This window comes from Thermobia domestica, chromosome 12, assembly GCF_964235325.1.
Source record: "Thermobia domestica chromosome 12, izTheDome1.hap1.1, whole genome shotgun sequence".
In the NCBI taxonomy this organism is placed as follows: Eukaryota; Metazoa; Arthropoda; class Insecta; order Zygentoma; family Lepismatidae; genus Thermobia; species Thermobia domestica.
Window position 1 is genome coordinate 183,332,564 of NC_137465.1, and position 19,449 is coordinate 183,352,012.

Here is a 19,449-nt window from a genome sequence, read left to right on the forward strand (position 1 = left end):
CTCTTCCTCATCCCTTTAAAAGTTATAACGAAATCTGGGCCAATATCAAGGGATCTATTGATGAATATCTTTAGTAATAAAGAGAATACTTATTATATGTGAGACTCGCCAAGTATATATATGGATAGATATATAGATATAGATATGGATATAGATATAGATATACTGTAGATATAGATATAATGATGTATATACAATTATATATTTAATAATTTTCATTTTAAGATTAGGAATAACTTTCAGATATCGAATACCAAACACTATTTTTAACAGTAAAACGTTTCTTCGAAGCTGACCACCCACATTTCTTTTAAAACACATATTGCTGCAACCACACATACATTATCTTCAAATTTTCGCTTGAACTAAAATTCTGAACTTGAGTAAAGAACATTTAAATTTCACTCAATCTTATTTCTAGGAAACCATATAGTTTTTTTCTCTCTTTCTTTTTCTTTTAACGAAAAGCAGGTGAGGAACCAACTTATATTTTTGAGAATGACTATACATATTTCTAGATTAGTATGTTTGAACATTGTTGAGATCAGTAGAATATTTATCATAAATGTTTAACCAAAGCTTAAATCTTTATATTAGAACTTAATATTGTAATTTAACAATATCATTAAATTCTATTATGTCAGTATGTCTTGTTAATTGTACAACACATTGTAGTATATGAGTTCCAGACGGTCAAAGAACTTAAATGTTTCGAGGTAACCATGTAACATATGACAAGACACGCATTTGTATAACATACGCAGAATGTAGATTAATTACATAGAGAGTGCGTGGGAGTAAGCGTAATAATAAATAGTATATATGGAGACAATTTTTAAGAAAATTTTTATAGAAGATAAGAAGAAAGATGTTTCTTTAACTGGAATATAACAGTCATTTCTTTCCAGTGGCAGCTCAAGGTGACGCTTATGGGTGCAACAGAGTGTGTCCCATCCAAGCGACATTTAAAGCGAAGAAAGTTGAAGGCGAGACACGAACTATAAGCCTGAAAGAAAATGGTTAAGTGTCAAGGTTCATAATACGGGTTCTTTTTTCTATGAAGTACGTCACCATCTTCCGCGTTATATATATAAAAATCTTCCCCCTACGTGAAATTCCCAACAGTATTGTTCTCAACGTTGTGAATATCATTTGTTTGTGTTTTAGTGCTGATGAGTGTTTCTTGTGTTCGTTTTCAGTGTCTATAGAGGATTTAGACAATCTTCAACCTCCATACAATCATATCTCTAAAATACTAAGTGCAAAAATTAGCAAGAACAATTAACAGAAGGACCTTAAGTATTATATTAGGGAAATCTAAACACAACTAATGCAGAACATATTTTAAAGATTTTCTAAATCACTGAGAATAGACAGACACTCTCGAAAGCCAGAACCTTATATAGGATTAACAGAAAGAAGCAATCATTATTTTTACCTTTATTTCCTACTTGCCATCTTTATCGATTCACTATTCATTCACATATAACTGGATACTAGTGGGTTACACTTAACCCCACAGATGGTAGTAAGCACTGATAATCAATAAATTATTAATACTCAAATGGTTTTCAAGTTGTTTCTTGAAAGAATGCTACCAAAAGTATTAAAAATTCTACCCATTTACTGGACTTTTAATTTAAATTCTTAAAATTTCAGAATGGTTATCAACATTCGTCAAAGAGTACCAATTTCTCACTAAATACTCTGAACATAGTGCAGTATTTTAACCAGAAAAGAATGGTAATTACGAATTCTTGAGGACTGAATCGAATATAATTTCCACGTGTACTGGGTGAAAATGTAATTCTTAAAGACTTCAAAGTGTTTCTAGTGATGAGATATTTTCGGGGTTCTTGTAGTGAATTTATATTGAACACATGAATTTTGCTGCATTACACTGATTGTAAGTAAGTTACTTGGACAACTCAGAAACATTAACGTTCGTTTTTTTTAAATTTCATTGCGCAAGTGATTCTTGAATTCGATTTTTTTTTCTTGAGAAACTAATTTGGTGTGGTCAGTGATCTTAATAGTCTGCGATGAGTTAATAATATATCCCCAAGACTTTTGTGTAACACACGACACAATGAACTGGAACTTTTAATTAATATGCTTCCAGAAATATCATCAAATGTTATTTATAATTATTTCATGTGTGTATCTCTAACTGTAATTATTCTTACAAATGTTGTGCCCTTTGTGCTCTCCAAGTCGTACTTGTATGGCGTACAGAACCAAATGCTGGTGTCCGGAGAGGATGATTTTAGTAGCGATAACGAAACAATGGCTAGTGAGAAGAAGAGGATTATGGGAAATCCTGATAATTCCTTATCTTTTGGTTTTCTTCAAGGCCAAAAGGATATCGAAAAAGAAGCTCAACACGAACTATCTCAACAAGACATGACATTCAATAACAGGACAATTACAGTGAATATTAATAATGATAATTTTGTAAATAGCTTTGAAAACAAAAATCGTAGTAATTGGTCACATAAAAACCGCAAAATACAAAAACATAAAAATGACCTTAAAGGGCTTAAAGGTATCGATATATCGAAAGAAGACCTACAGGCTTTAGAAGAAGTACAAGAAGTATCTCGAAGTTTACATGTTCAGGAAATTAAATCTTTTAGAAAATTATACAAGAAATTATACGCTGACTGTATGTTAAAGAATACTTTCAGTTGTTTTAAATTAACATTACTAAGTTCTCTGAAGGAATTGATTGATCCTGATGCTCATATAACAGTGCACGAAAATCAAGAGAGTATTGAGGCAGAACTTCGGGAGGATTTAGAGAGTGATGAACTAGAGAACAGAAACAAACTAAAGCAAAAAATAGACGACGATTATGATGATGACGAGGATGATGATGATGACTTTATTGATCCTTTGGCTTGGGGAATGACAACTATCAAAGATATCGTAGTGAGGTTCGTCTTAAATATTTTCCTGAATTATCTGCAGGTGAAGGAAAAGACAGAAGTCGAACCAAGGTACTACAGTGGTGTTAATTACGATTCTTATGAAGATTATAGCGAATATGACGATGAATACATTGATGAAGGTCCTAATACAAGGAGGACCAGCAGAAGAACTATAATGAGTGGTGAGTATCTTTAATATTTTAATCAATCTATTGGAAGTTAATTTTGTCTGATTATTTATTGAAGTTAAGCGTTTCTTTTCAGTTATTGAAGTTAAGCGTTTCTTTTCAGCACCAAGCCTATATGAGATGTGGACATACAATTTAAGGTGGAATCTGAACCACCGCAAAGAATTCAAATTTCAAGTTTCTCCCATCGGGAATCGAACCTGGTATCGCGGAACCTCGTGCATGCTAACGATTAGACCAAGATGCACAAACCATTCTGCAAGATCAACTTTCACAGTCTAGGCCGTTCTTCCCCCAACCTCCTCGACTCCAGAAAATGTATATGTAATATAGCAAACCAAGTGTATTAAATACCAGACGTAATATAGCTATAGTGCTGTCAAAATGTCTTGATCCGTGGCAAAAATGTGAACTAAAGCTCATACCCACGTGTTGAGCCAATAAAGGTTCAGCTGTTGCTAAGAGAGAGAAAGGGATTGGAATTTCTTCACCCGATAGCAGCGCTTGGAACGGAAGACTAGGTGTCAAGTCAATGTAGTATATCTATACCATGGAGATGCCTCCCTCTATAAAATTTTCTTCGGACGCCCATGTTTTCCACCACACAATTTCGCCCCCAAAAGAGCTCAATTTCAGGACTACACCACTGGTTTTCGGCTTCGAAGTGGTGCCAATAACTTCGTTTTATATGTGATTTAACAAATGCTCCATGGAGGAGTTTCGAAGCTCCATGAAAAAAATCTGTACATACATTCGAAAATAATTATATTGTAGAAACTGTAATTATGTCACTGTGACATCGCATTAATGGTTATAGATTGGATACTAGTATACCCTCCAGCAGTCGGTCAAACACATATATTTTAACTGAAAATGTAGGATGAGACAGTAAATCGGGTGATTTTAAAAACGTTATTAAAAGAAACTGATGGCATTTATTTGGGTGTAACAAGTTGAAATACAAACTAAACGTGAAAGCATTTAGTTATTTGTGAGTTTAAATCACCAAACAGGAAACAGTGCAGCACAAAATAATAATAATAATAATAATAATAATAATGATAATAATAATAATAATAATAATAATAATAATAATAATAATAATAATAATAATAATAATAATAATAATAATAATAATAATAATAAAGTTCCATCTAAAACTTAACTGCACAAAAATGATATTTTTACAGATGACCGCCATTACGCTGTACATCCAGTAACCTTCTTGCTAAGGTCACTCATTATTGTTTGAAGCATATTATTTAAAGGAATTCTCAGAACTTCTTCGTGAATGTGACGTTTCAGTTCTGAAATTGATATACAGATACAAGAAAACCCTATCTAAAAAAAAAAAAAAAAAAAAAACGATAATTTTCTTGTGGTGCAATACTGTTATTATTTTCTTTTCATTTTGTGCAATATGCTTTCTGTTCGGTGATTTAAATTCGCAAATAAACAAATGCTTTCATGTCTAGTTTGTATTCTAACTTATTACAACCAAATAAATTTCATCATTTTCTCGTAATAACGTTTTTAAAATCGCCCGATTCATTGCCGCATCCTGTGCTTTGAACATATATAACTTCGTTATTTCGAAACAGAAATGGCAAATTTATGACACACTGAGGTCTGGTAAAAGTAAGAAACATACTTGATTGCCAATAAAATTTTAAAATAAATAGGTTGATGTAAATAAACATACAACAATGGCAAATTAAGAAAATATTAAAACAAAAATGTTTAATATAAGATAGAACAGCAAACATTGCTTTTACCATGAACAATGAAATTTGTCAACATTTTATATTAAAAATCAAATCTCTATTTAAATATATTGTTATTGACAACTACGCACTTCCCGTTACGCGTGGAGTTAAAAAGAAACAAATCATACATTTTTTAAACTTTTATATTAGCGGAACGGATGAAACAGAATTCGGGCCATATACAGCTCGTGGGTCGCTATTTGGCTATCATTATTAGAATCGACCACCAGACGAGAATTTTTTGTGGGCAATACGCTGTTAAAAATAATTTCTTGAACTTGAGAAACCGTTTCTTATCTGTGCACCGAGACAATATTTTCTTAGAAATGAGATTCGGCAATTCTCATTCATAAGGAAAGTAACTGTATAATTTCTCGTTTCGCTTTATACAACTCAACTACTTTTCTTCATTTCTCATTTAATGAGAGTTCCAAACTCTTGTTTCTAAGAAAAGATATTCTCGGTACACAGATAAGAAATGGTTTCTCAGATTTAAGAAAGTGTTTTAAACAGTGTACTAGTTCACCCAAGCTTTAGGTCTCTAATACTGTTTTAGTGTTAAATGTAGTTCATAGAAAAAAAACTATAAATAGATGAAGTAATTGTATGAACATAATGAAAAGGACTTATCAATGATTAAAAATACGAAAGGCATTACAAATTATACTCCGACAATAAATACGTCCTTAATGTTGTTTCATCACATCCTTCATGGACAATAGAGTCATTTCAGGTTTCGGCAGGGGGGAGGAGGGAGTAAGTTTGCCCACTGACATAAGAGTTTCAGTTTTATATTAGTATTTTAGCATACAATTTATTTAAAGAAACATGCATTTCTCAAACTCAGGGGCAATTGTTCTCCTCTGCCTTCCCCAAATGACGCCCCTGTTCGTGGACAGCAGGTGACGCGGAAAGATAAGTGACTACTTCTAAATGAAATTAAGAGAAAAAGATACGTATATATTTTTTTTGCATAAATTTACAGAAAGAGACGAGAGGAAAATATTTTTGAGACCAGATTAGAAAACCCTTTTTGTTGTCTGGTCTCTTCTTGTAGGCATCAGTAATCAGTATTCTAAAAGCTACAATGGCTGCTGTCACAACAGGTTCGTAACCTGTATTCTTTGGGAGTTTTTTTTTTTTTTGTTTTGTTTTGTTCGTTTGTTTACTTATAAATCACTATTGTTTAGAATTCATTCTTACAGTCTGTATACGTAGAACACTTCACTTTTTGAACTGATTTCTATGACCCAGTCAAGATTATATATTCATGGTCAAGTTTCAGTTCCTCACCACAGACCTCTGCTTATTCCTCTAGGCGTTATACAAATACAATGAGAATGTCTTGTCAACTTCTATAAGAGAGTTGAGTTTAGCAGTAATATCAAAAGTTCTTTTAAAACTACGTACTGTGAACCATTTACTTATATATTTATTTACATATAATTTACATAACAGGAGGGAATATTTCTCTCTCGCTGATCTAGTGGCTAGCGCGTGAGCTTTTTTTAGTGAATAAGGTACAAGGATTATATTCCCGATATAAGTACCATTAACACATTATGGTTGATCTGATTTTCCTTGGTAAATTGTAAGTTCAAGATTCATATATCCTCTGAAATGAGACAGTAAACTTCAAGGCTCAAACAACAAAAATGGTTGTTAGGAAGGAGCTACTAATTAATTTGGAAATTATTTTTATGGCAGAGACACTTACGAGCTCAATTCAGAAATGATGTAACTAGCAAAATATATGTGATATTGCCAAAAGCTGGCAAAATGTGGTTTTCCATGACATCACGATCGGAGTGAATTCCAGGAAGACATTAACTTTATAGGTTTGCAGATATACACTATATATATACATGTATGGACTTTGCCTATGGCTACACCCAGACATAAAATACCTTATTCATCAGAAACATGAAAAACAAAACCTCAAATACAGTTACATTGGCTAGCCAAAGAAATACACCGAGTAATCACACTTGTATAAAAACGTGCTAATAACGAAAATTGTATCTTCTGAGAAATTATGTCCGTGTTCTTTGTTCTACTGACTTACATATACGAGCTAACATTATTGTGAATATACGTATACGCACATCACACTCAGGAACGCACGCACGAATTTATTTAGGGGGGTCCAAAGCATTTCGGCTGGGGATCTAAATTCAATATGAGAATAAATCATATTAAAATTTGTAAAATTACCCCTAAAATTATGCTAAGGGTAACTTACAGAAAACTCTGAATTCCGGGGAGGTCAATGCCCTAGGAGCAACCCTCTGCGTACGTCAGTGATCGTACCCAGTAAGCTCGTATGTTCATGTTAACTCAGATATAGCAAGATAATTATGATGTGTTATAACCCTTTTTTTAAAAAAATTGACTCAGATAACACTTTCATGATTCAAATGTGTTAAAATCCAAACAAAAAAGTTTGTTTACTAATAAAATTGCACGCATTCCAATACAAGATATTTAAAAGATTTTAGACTTCTAAACTGTCCTGTACACTCTGGTGTTATTCAAACCATTTAATAAACGATTTTATGATTTGTATAGTAAATTGAGGCGGTATATGGAAAAAGGGCATATATTGCTATATGCCCTTTCACCGGAGATCATTTTATCGAATTCTCCAGTCTTTCAAGAATATGTGGTGAAATTTTCATCAAGATATTTAAAAAATTGAGGTTGGTACTCCTGTTTTTGTGTCGTGTGCAGAGCAGTATTTTGGCGGTAATAGATTCGTACTGCAGTCCATTGTGTTTCGTGGTGAATATATCTTAAACCTAAACATGAACGCCAGTAACAGCAATGATTCTAGTATTGCGGAAAGCAAAAAGAAGGGTAAGAAAATATATATTCAGCGAAGAAACAAGAAGAAAGAAGATATTAAGCGTAAGCATCTTCGAGGCGAAGAGTATGTCAATGCTGGAGGGAAACGTATCAGCTCCAAAAATTTCAGGTGCTGTTCTAACTGTTGTCTTAAATCATGTTGGGAACAGTTTTCTCACAAAACGAAATATTTGCAGGATTTTACAATCAACAGGAGAAATCATGCCAGGACTCATTTTTAGCAAACTGTATGGAACGAAGCAAAACGTCGTCTGGAAAGAGGGCTGTGAATCCCAAGAAGGAACGTTTGCACACTTGGTCGTATTCGTTGTGTGTTAACGGAAGAAAAATGCCGGTATGTCAGCAGTTCATACTAAAATTGTTACTAGTGTCCGTGAAGGGACTGCGTGTTATTCAAAGTAAACTACTGGCAAATCCAGACTTCAGGGAAGTAAGGGGGTCTCACGCGAATAGGACTCATAAACTGCAAAACAATGTGTTGGAGCTAATGGTAGAACATTTAAATACTATACTCAGTGACTGCAGTCATTATTGCTCTCATAAGACTAATCTAAAATACTTTGAGAATCCTAATCTATCGATAAAGAAACTTCATGAGCTTTTCCGCGAGTATTACAAAGAGAAATCTGGCACTAATCTGCGTATGAACTACAAAACATATTTCCGCTACTTTTCCACTGAATTTTCATATGCCTTTGTTAGACCCAAAACCGACACTTGTGATTACTGTGCTGCATGTGAACTGACGTTGAAAGACAATCCCGGTGCTGAATGTGCATTATCATATGCACTTCATAAACGCAAGGCAGCAAGACGAAAAGAAATAAGGAATCATTATGTGCAGAAGGCAAAACAGGATATGTCTTATTTAGTGATGGAATTTGATTATGCTCAAAATTTTCCTGTTCCACGCCTAAACGTAAACGCACAGTTTTACAAACGACTAATGTGGCTCTATTGTTTCAATGTGCATGTTTTCAATGATGATACATTTTACTGTTATTGTTTCATGGAAACTGATGGTAAGGAGAATGCTAATTCAGTGGCTTCTTTTTTGTATGGCTGTTTAACGAAGAAACTTCAAGAATATTCCAATGTCAAGACGATTGTATTGTTTTGTGATGCAGCTGGAGGTCAAAATCGGAACCTCACCATTCTCAAATTCTTAGCGTGGTAATGATCTTGAAATAATACAAGTATTTCCAGTACGTGGACACTCATTTTCACACTGCGATCGAAATTTTGGACTTATTAGGAAGCACATCAGCAAAGAGGAAGTCATAGGAACAGCGAAACCATATCTTACTGCGATGGTCTGCTGCAGACGCAACCCCAGTTCGTTTCAAGTTCTAATGGATAGAGATCTATTGAAAGAATGGGAGAACGGATTAAGCCATTTGTTCCTATCCAAACCTGTCTCCAACCGCCACACATTTACGATTATGAAATATGTCATGATAAAGGTGTCTCTGCTTTGTTCCAAAAATTACCTCCCTGTGTATAAGCCATTCATTTTTTGGAATCAGAGGGCACCGCGAGGCCGTATACATCTTGACCTTGAAAGCATGCCGTATACAGAGCTCAACCGCCTAAAAATCAAAGATGTAAGAGCTCTATACAGATTTCTTAAGGACGAAGAGAAAGAGTGGCTGGAAAAATTATTTGATCGTTAGACTTCACCTTCTGGAAGCATTTGCAATTTGATGCCATGTTTATTGTATGCAAATTTGGTAATAAGCATTGTATAATGTAAGTAATTTGGTTATTACATTTGTATCTATGGAAAAAGGGCATATAAGGTATTTTTTAGATTATATCATTCTGAAATATTTTTTTCAACACAGCAAGCATAAATGTCTATAATTCCATACATTAAATTCCAAAGTTTATTTTTATCATACGTACCCAGTGAAATAAGCACCATGCATTTACGTATTCAACAATGAAAACTTTGATAGCGATTTTCTCGAAATGGTATTTTTGCGTATATGCCCTTTTTCCATATACCGCCTCAATTGACTTAGTATTCATATTATTAATGTATGTTTATATTATTATTATTATTATTATTATTATTATTATTATTATTATTATTATTATTATTATTATTATTATTATTATTACTTCGTATAACCGATATGGCAGAACAGCAACACAGTGTTGTCAGTTTCATACAAAGTGAAGTAATGGAAGCTCAAATTCTAATTTCAACAAATTAATAACAAGCTGAAAATTGGCAGAGAAGTTAGGAATGATGTTCTAAACAACATACTAAATCCCATCTTACCTTCGCCCGCCATATTGGAAAATGACCGCTGGTAGTGTGAAATGAACACTACCCAGATAAAAAAAAAGCAATATCTTTGCTATGGTTGAACATAAAGAGATAAATTTATTGTCGTTTTGTAGAACATAGATAACACAATATCTCTATAGAGAAACAACTTTTCATAAAATATATACTTTTAGAAATATTTAGCTCTAAATTCTAAAATTCGTAAAACTACCGTCAAACTGATTTAAAATTTTATTGAACTTAGGAAGTAATTATTAACAAGTTAAAATTTGACATAGATGTTGGTAGAGATTATTGAAATGACGTACTAAAATCCCACTTCTTCGTTCACCATATTGGAAAATGTCCAAATATCCGAAATACAAAGTCTGGACTGGGCTAAATATTTGAGAAACTGTAAATGTAGTCGATCCGAAGTCAATTGGGATCAATGTTGGTTGGAGGACGGATGTGGTTAAGGTTTTCGTCCGCTATCTTGGAATCAACTTGTATATTTTAAATGACAACATGGTCGTGTGACATATTAAACAACGTCCTCGTTCTAAGAGAAATCCAATGGTAAAGTTACTTTTCCAAAATCTCCAACGATTTAAATTGTGAATAGATTTATGATAGGTTATGTGTGAAATGCTATGAAAAGTGCTGTGCAAAGTTACGAAATGAAGGATAAAGGTAAAGTGAAAAACAAGCTTTGTATCATTTTACTATTACGTATTCTTTAATAACCAGGAAATGAGAGAGCTAAGACTCATGAGACAAATACAATCACATGACATGTTCAACATGTCCACCGTTCAGTGGACATGTCCTTAACCGTGGGACCCAGTGCGATATATATATATATATATATATATATATATATATATATATATATGTAGTAAGTAAAATCTATTAACGATATAAAGTCTTCTCTTGAATGAATAAAACATTTAAAGTAAGGTTTTTTCAAAGTGAGACTTTTGTGATAGAGTTTTGTGCAAAAAATCTTCCAGGGAGTCAGTCCAATAACTACAGATCCTGGAATTCTCCCCCAGTGGTCCTTTCCTTTGTATACAGATGCCTCACAATTAATTCTCACGAATCCAGAAAGATTTAGTTTGTTGCTGGTAATGTGTTGCACAATATGCAAGAATTGACCAAGGGGGCACCGTGCTCAGTGGTAGACCTGGTGTGTGGTGTCTTGGTTCGACAAGTGGAGTTTGTGGTGGACAACATCGTGTCCGTGGGTTTTCTCCCGTTTCCTCCCACTTTCTCATCTTACCAATTCCTTCATCATCATTCACTTGCCCTTAATCACCGTCTCCCTTAGCCTAAAGGGCATAATAATGGGACGTTAAAATGAAAGATTTCATTTCGTTTGCAAAGAATTGACCAAAACCATTACAAACATGAGAAATATCTCTCAATCAAAAAAGTCGCAGTCATTTTCTTTAAATTCCTCTTTCAAATTAAGACCTTTGACATCATCCAAGAGATATTTTTCTTGCCATTTTTGCCGTCAAACAATATGCACATCGCTTTTCAACAAGGAAGGCAACATCACAATAATGAGCATTTGCGGATTATCTAGTGATAAAATTTCGCTTTACGAAAGTCAGGGAAGTAATTCAAGATTGCCAACTCAGTACAAGTATGAGGAAAAACCGATATTTTTTTTTATTATTGGAAACACGTATTTACAGGTGATTAGACTCGAAGGGTCACAAGCTGGGAAAGAAAAAATATATAAAGGATTAATAATAATAATAATAATAATAATAATAATAATAATAATAATAATAATAATAATAATAATATAATCATCATAATATTATTCAAGTGCTGGATCTAGAGATGGAGAGCGCATTCTTACAACTGGTTCGATTCGAGCGAACCAGTGCGAATCGAACCGGATGAATGTCACCACTGATTATGCATACACGTGGAAAATAGTATTGAACGACTATGTCCGTCCGTCTGTCTGTCAAAAAGTATCAGAAGAAAAACGGTAATATACAGCGGTATGTGTTGTATTTGATATGAAGTCTGCGTCTCAAGGATATGGTTATGTGGTATTTGGATATGTCGATTAATTTGATCAATATTTTCGAATGTGGAAACATCGATATCTAAAAATTTTCCTTATCGACATTTCGATAATTTGTTATTTCAATATTTTTCGATATATCGATATATCGATTGGTTCGATATTTTGTTAATATGGATATTTTATATAAAATTCCGGATATCGCACAGTCCTAGTAGTGGATGGGTTTAATTTCCTCCACATTTCTTTATTAAGACCGGAAGAGATAGAAACTAGTACTATATTTGAGTTTAATATAGATTCCTTATAGAGCAAGAAGGATAGGAGATAGAAACAAACTTTCTGATATGAAATAAGCGACCCAAGAACAGGTTCCATATCATACCTTATCTTTTGTGTTGAAACCGGAAATGATAGAGTTATCATTTCAGGATTCAGAATTGAATCTCAATAGTTTGGAAGTCTACTGTAGTTTTACGATGTAAAACGAAATCTTATTTTTAATAAACATGACTTTATAATACATGTTACATGATTGTTTGTTCTTCACAGCTCAGAAGAATCCGGAATTCAACAGTGGCATGGTCACAGGTTCGGTGATGGTGATGCTAAAAATAGTTTTGATGGCCAAAATGAAGATAATGGCGGTGATGATGGCCCAGAAGATGATGATGTTTATGGCCATGTCGCTGGGAATGATGGCAGCCAATTTTATGATGAAAAAGCTTAGCGGTTCCATGGGGAATATGTTGAAAGGTGGTGGCGGGGGAGCAGGTGCTCAATCAACAGGATACGGTTCTGGTGCAGGAGGACTTGGAGGAATTGGATATGGTACAGGTCTCGGTTCTCTTCTTGGTGACATGATGATGCACCATATGACACACCACCACTCAGGACTTGGAGGAGGCTATGGTGCCGATACTATGACGGTTCCTATGTATGCTATACCTCAAGCTATGGTGACTCCTCAACGGAGAATTTTTATTGCCAATGATGGACTATACATTCCAAGGCCGAAAAAAATGTAAGTACTACGTGCTTGATGAGTTGTTGCATTTGTTTTGAAGAGTCGCTGCTGTTGTGTTTCCATAATGTGTTATTGGAAGGAAGTGTTGGGAGGGGAAAATCGTGGTTTTCTGTATTACTTTCAGGGTTGCTAGAATATAGGAGCAGTAAAAGACAGTGGATCTGGTTTAGTTTTGTTAGTAAGTACGGTTATTAAAGTGGTATATGTCATTTGAAGAGAAAAATGGAGGCGACGGAAAAGTTGTCACACCGAATAATTCGAATTGGATTGAATTCGAGTTTAGCGTCCCTCCCAGCAGCGAGGCTGTATGAGACGTGGGCCTTCCAACTAATCAACCAATTTTCCATAATCAATTTTCCATTTTTTAAAGTTGGTTAGTTTTATGTCGTTTTCAGCATTGTGGAGACTATATGAGACGTGGACATACGGCTTAACGTGAGATTCGAATCACATGAGCTCTCATCGGGAATCGAACTCTTGTTATTGACACCGTAAGCACATACACTAACCATTTACTGTCAGCAGGGCCGAAACTAAAGGGTTGGCAAAGGGCTACCTAAAACTTTCAGTTATTTGTTTCTATGTACGAATGTAAGGTGAAATCGTTACCCCTCCCTCCAAGATGATCTCAGCCCCGTCCCTTGTCTTAGTGTTCTGGTTATAGATAGCGAGAAGTGGTTTCTTTCACTCTTTTAAGCGCCCCAAGAATACATTTCTGCTTCACTCTAAACTCTCTACTGAAACCGGAAGTGGTAGAAATCCACTGCAACTTTCAGTTTCGATATTGATCTACATAGAGCTAAAACAATAAGAGAGAGAGTGAGAAACGTTTTTTTCTTAATTGACTTTGCATTGTAACAAAAGTTACAATCTTCTGCTTTAACGTTCAATTCCAACCGGAAGTGCTAGAAGTCAACCACTTTCTTTTTAACGTTGGTCGTTATTGAGTATAATGGTGACAGATAGCAAGAAGGGGTCTTCTGCAATGAATTAGGGGTCCAAGAACATATTCCAACTTCACTCTAATCTCCCTATTAAAAACGGAAGCTACCAACAGTCAACCATTTTCGGTTTTAGCAGTGATCGCCATAGGATAAAAACGGTACAAAACGTTGCGAGATGTTTTTTTTTTTTTTTTACCATCAATTAAGCATCTCAAGAATATATTCCATTTTCACGATTTCGGCAATTAGAAATTAGATGTTTGGGTTTTCGGCAATTAGTAATTAGATGTTTGGGTTTTCGGCAGTTAGGAATTAGATTTTTGGGCTTTCGGCAATTAGGAATTAGATGCTTGGGCTTTCGGCAATTAGGAATTAGATGTTTGGGCTTTCAGCAATTATGAATTAGATGTTTGGGCTTTCAGCAATTAGGAATTAGATGTTTGGGCTTTCGGTTTCAATATTAATATCTCACCATAGAAACCAAACTCCTTGTCGTGGTGTACACGTGACATAGCTACTTGTTTCTTCTGCATTGCTTAGCTTATAATGCTATTCAAATTACCAATATTTTCTGTTTCTGTTCAACATAACCCACAGAAGAAGCTATTTTGAGATTCTAGCTCCAGAAGAGTTAGGGTAAACGAAAAAAAAAAACCCATCGTTTTCAGTTCTAATAAATGTTACACTTTGGACGGATATCAAACTTGTCTATTGCTTATAGTTGGTAATGGGAGATTTCAGTTTATGATCTTCTTCATACATAAATTGTAGGCTTTTAGACAAGTAATTTCCTAACTAAATGAAAATGATAAAGTAGAATTAATGGAAAGAACTACAACGATACTTGTATTTTTAACATCTTTATTTGTATTTATGGACAAAATGTACTTTTAAATTTTGCACAACCTGTTCAACAACGGAAGAAGAAGAATATGCAAAGAGAAATAGAAGTAATTTCTTTTCTGTTGTTATGCGATGATATTTTGTTATAATAGTGATTCGACGATGTGAGTTAGTTGTCATAGCAACAAAATACTATAAATAATATACATAACAGAGGATCCACCTCGTGAAAACTACATGTATAATTTTTAAAGAGTATAAATGTTTAACTTGTTTCGTGTTACAATAAAAGGTAATGTCATGATGCAATGAAAATGGATTTTGGTAAATCAGTAGTCTTAGCTATATAAATATACAAACTGATTACCTTTTACGTTATAGAACCTACGACAACTACTGTAAAGATTCCTGGTGGGGGAGCATTGGATTTTGAATTCATTACGTTTGTTTGAATTAAAATTTAAAGTGTACCTAGAGTCGTATAGCCTCACTGCTGAAAAGGATTGGTAATAAAGTTCAATAAATAAAATAACAAAATACTTACGTGAGACACCGTGGTCTAATGTAGACTTACATAAGCATAGATGGCATAGAATATGTATTGAAATAAAATATAAGCTAAGGGAGACCGGTGATTATGGAAAGCAAATGATCATGAAAGAATTGGTGGGATGAGGATGTGCAAGAAAATCTGAGAAACCTCACAGACATGATGATGCCCACCAACAACTCACGTCGCCTGGAATCAAACCGGGGACTCTTTGCAACTGAGATGAACACTCTACCATCAAGTCTCACCCCCCCCCCCCGTACTTCTATTGGTATCGATCAGTTTGTTTGGAGTTGATATAAGTTGTGTGAGACGTGGACTTACAATTGAACGTGGATTAGATGTTTGTGCTTTCTACAATTAGGAATTAGATGTTTGCGCTTTCGGCAATTATGAATTAGATGTTTGGTCTTTCGGCAATTAGGAATTAGATGTTTGAGCTTTCGGCAATTATGAATTAGATGTTTGGGCTTTCGGCAATTAGAAATTAGATGTTCGGGCTTTCGGCAATTAGGAATTAGATGTTTGCGCTTTCGGCAATTAGGAATTAGATGTTTGGGCTTTCGGCAATTAGGAATTAGATGTTTGGGCTTTCGGCGCCTATAGCCATGTTAGCCAGTCAGATATGAGAGATGACATCCCTTGGCGATCACACTACCCGAGGAAAGGGAAGGAAGGAAGCGGCCTGGGACCTCTATGTTGGTACCATTCCAGCATTTGCTAACTGTGAATGAGAGAAACCCAGAAAAACTTCAGTCAGAACGGCTGGCCTGAAAAAAAAATCTTCTACACATTTTAGACTGAATGACCTCCACCGGGAATAGTACCCGAGTCCGTTCGCACCAAAGATTAGAGTATTAGTGACTACGGTATACGGGTCCACAACTTAGAAACAAAAAAAGAAAACCTAATGCACCGGTAACTGAATCTAGATCTTCGTTTAGCCGGAACCGTTGGCTATGGTTCTTGCAATCCAGTTCTCGTGGAAACGAGGTAATGTGGTAGCGAACGCCATTTATGATCAGAGGATCGATCTTGCGTAATGCTCTGTGTATCCGGCAGTTGCTCCAGATTTAAGCCCCGGTTGGGTTCGGATCTACACTAACAGTAGGTCCCGTCCTTCATAACCTTGGAATTGCATAAGGGTGTAAAAATATATAAGTTCAAACTCTGCGCCGAAAGTGAGAATGATATCATGGATTTTTTTAAATGTCTAAGAGTTTAAATGTCTATTTGTATCGTAGACATACATACCGGTAGCGTTTGCTAGCCACTAAGCGTCAACAACCACTTGACGATGATGTTTCAAAGTTACATATAAACTTAACAAAAAAAAAATAAATAAATAATATAAGTAAAAGCAACCATATATCATGAAGACAGACAGGAAAACAAAGAACGAATGCCCTACGCTCGTACGTGCGTAAACATAAACAAACAAACATCCCTTCGGCTTCCTTTCCTTTATATATGAAACCTACAGTTTGACTTAACACTGATTAAAAAAAAAAAAAAAAAAAAAAACTGAAACTGACCTCTGGCTATTACGATAGGTGGACAAAACAGAAAATTTATTGAATTTATGTTAATAGGTTAAACAGAGAGGGCAGCAAAAAAACATAATATGATGTACAATATTTTTAATGTTAAAAAAAGTAATTATGAGTATGTAGACAGTAGGATAAACATTAGAGATAATATAAAACTTTACAAAAGCTATAAGACATAATAATTATATACAATGCTTACAATAATTTGATCCTTCTTTATTCTTCTGTTTTTTTTTAACTTGGAGTACGCAAGTGTTGCAAGGCTTTAAATATATTTTATCGTAGGTTATTAAAAGAGACGAAATCAATATTGTTAATTGATACGGTTAATTAATCTATGGAAAAATTTAAGTGTTAAAGATATTACTGTAAGTATTACAGTTTCAGTATACTCATAGACTATTGAAATGTTCACAGTAATAAAATAGTCCAAATACTTAGGTATTGATGTATCAACAATTATTTTTAACGCCTTGATAGATGGGAAAAGTCAAATTGTTACAATTTCTTGGTATTCCTCTCAAAATTTTGCTGAATAATAATACTATTCGTAAGTGGTGAAAGGAATGATTCATTTTTTATTCCTAGTTCCTGCTAACGAAGTGAGTAAATTCATGATATGATGAATCTGGGTTCTGGCTGCCCCCCTTCCCCAGTTTTTTTTTAAATTTCTAGATCCGCCACCGTTCCATCGGGAATTGAACGCAATACTAGGAACACCAAATGTACGTCTGTTAACTGCTAGATCAAATAAAAAAAACTATGATTTAATTTGAGTTTAACGTTCCGTTTCAACAGTGAGGCTCTATAAGACACGGACGTACAGTTAAAAATGGAATCGGGATCACTATTTGGTTTTGTACCCGAGGCAAAACTCTCACCGGGAAACAAAACCTACATGATGTATGTTAGCTATTGGGCTATGAGAGGGCATATATCTGCCTTAAGAGACGAATCCCTGACTTCTAATCGGAAGAGGAACATGTGGTTCTTTGGTAGAGAGATTTAGTCTGTGGGATTTCTCTAGGTTATCTCGTTCCCTTCCACATTCTCATCCCACTAATTCTTCCATAATCTTTCATTAATCAACGGTCACTTTTTCAGAATTTTCAGGGCATAACGTATCTGTTATTTGTACAACATTTTTCAAGTAATATTTTACATTAAAATTTCTATGTATAACATTCCTAAGTATTGGTACAGTATAAACGACTTAAGGTAAAATAAAATTAGAAAGAAAAATTGAAGACCTTGGTGCAAGAAGGGAACAGTTCCAATTTTACATTTGACTCAGAATTGCAACAAAACTTAGTAAGAAACTTATTTTACTCTCGCCTCCAAACTTTTTGTGAAAAGATACTGTATGTTATTGTAACATAAAACCTTTCTTCACCAGAAGTTTGAAGGCGAAAGGAGAACAAATTTATCTTTACCGAAGCTTTTTTTTTTTTTTTTAAAGAAGGTCTCCTATCCATCACAGGGACACACTATGCGAGCTGTTCGAATATGATCCTATGCTATCCCGAATCAGTTGATTTTGTATGTTATTTCTATTGACTAATTAGTGATCATCTAAATCGAATCTAAATCTAAACTGAACTGAACATCTAAATTGAATGCAGTTCAACATGAGAACACGTGTACGAAAAGAACTTGGAATGAGAAAGAATGAAGTATTCAGGTTAGTATTCAACCAAAACTCTTCGAAAGCTTATTATAATCTGGTCACCTACCGTATTTATTTGCGACTGTGTTATTTCTATAATTGACGATAATATAAAGCGCTAAAATGTAAACGTAAATCAATCAAATTGTAAATTAAAAATTAATGTACAGTAAAATTTAGAATATTTTAATTCGTTCTTAATGCGTTTTTTTGTTTTATTTTGTTTATTTCAGTAAAAGATTGCAGAAAGTGGCACCTATTGTGAAAATTGTGAAAGCGGCAACCAAGGCAAAGTCTGATGGATAAGGAAGACATTTATACTGTAACTGGCAACATTGTTGTTAAGATTCAGTAATAAAAGTTTCTTTTGAGTTGTAAGATTAAATACTAACAAACAAACCAACGAAAAAAAGTGCTGTATTGTATGTAATATATATACATCAGAAACTGTTAAGATTTATTATTTGTTGCGTTTTAGACGATACTTTTTTTTTTCTAATCATTTACAATTACTATTTAACGTGAAATAAATTTGCACTATGAGATCTTCTGATTGTAGTTTGTAATGAGGGACTTTTGTTCCAGTTCTTTAGTTTTTTGTTCGTATATATTAGTTCCTACCAGAAATTTCTCTTTTCGTGACCTATTATTATTGAACTTACTAAGTTTCTTACACTTCGTGCAGTAATGAATATTTTATGTATTAACAGTCTCTATTGGCAATAAAATCCAGGAACTACAATCCATTTCATCCTAATTTTTTTATTAATTCTTCCAGCATTGCTGAGTGGGTATAAA

At 34.2% G+C, this 19,449-nt stretch overlaps 1 protein-coding gene across 1 annotated transcript; it reads left to right on the forward strand.

Annotated features, from left to right (window-relative positions):
- Window positions 1-1,140: 1,140 nt before the first annotated feature.
- LOC145665825 (uncharacterized) lies at window positions 1,141-19,379 on the forward strand. The gene is made up of 3 exons (XM_081732942.1): window positions 1,141-3,112; window positions 12,624-13,095; window positions 18,885-19,379. The coding sequence occupies exons 1-3, from the start codon at window positions 2,113-2,115 to the stop codon at window positions 18,955-18,957; spliced, it is 1,545 nt and encodes a 514-aa protein (XP_081589068.1). The 5' UTR covers window positions 1,141-2,112; the 3' UTR covers window positions 18,958-19,379.
- The last annotated feature ends 70 nt before the right edge of the window (window positions 19,380-19,449 follow it).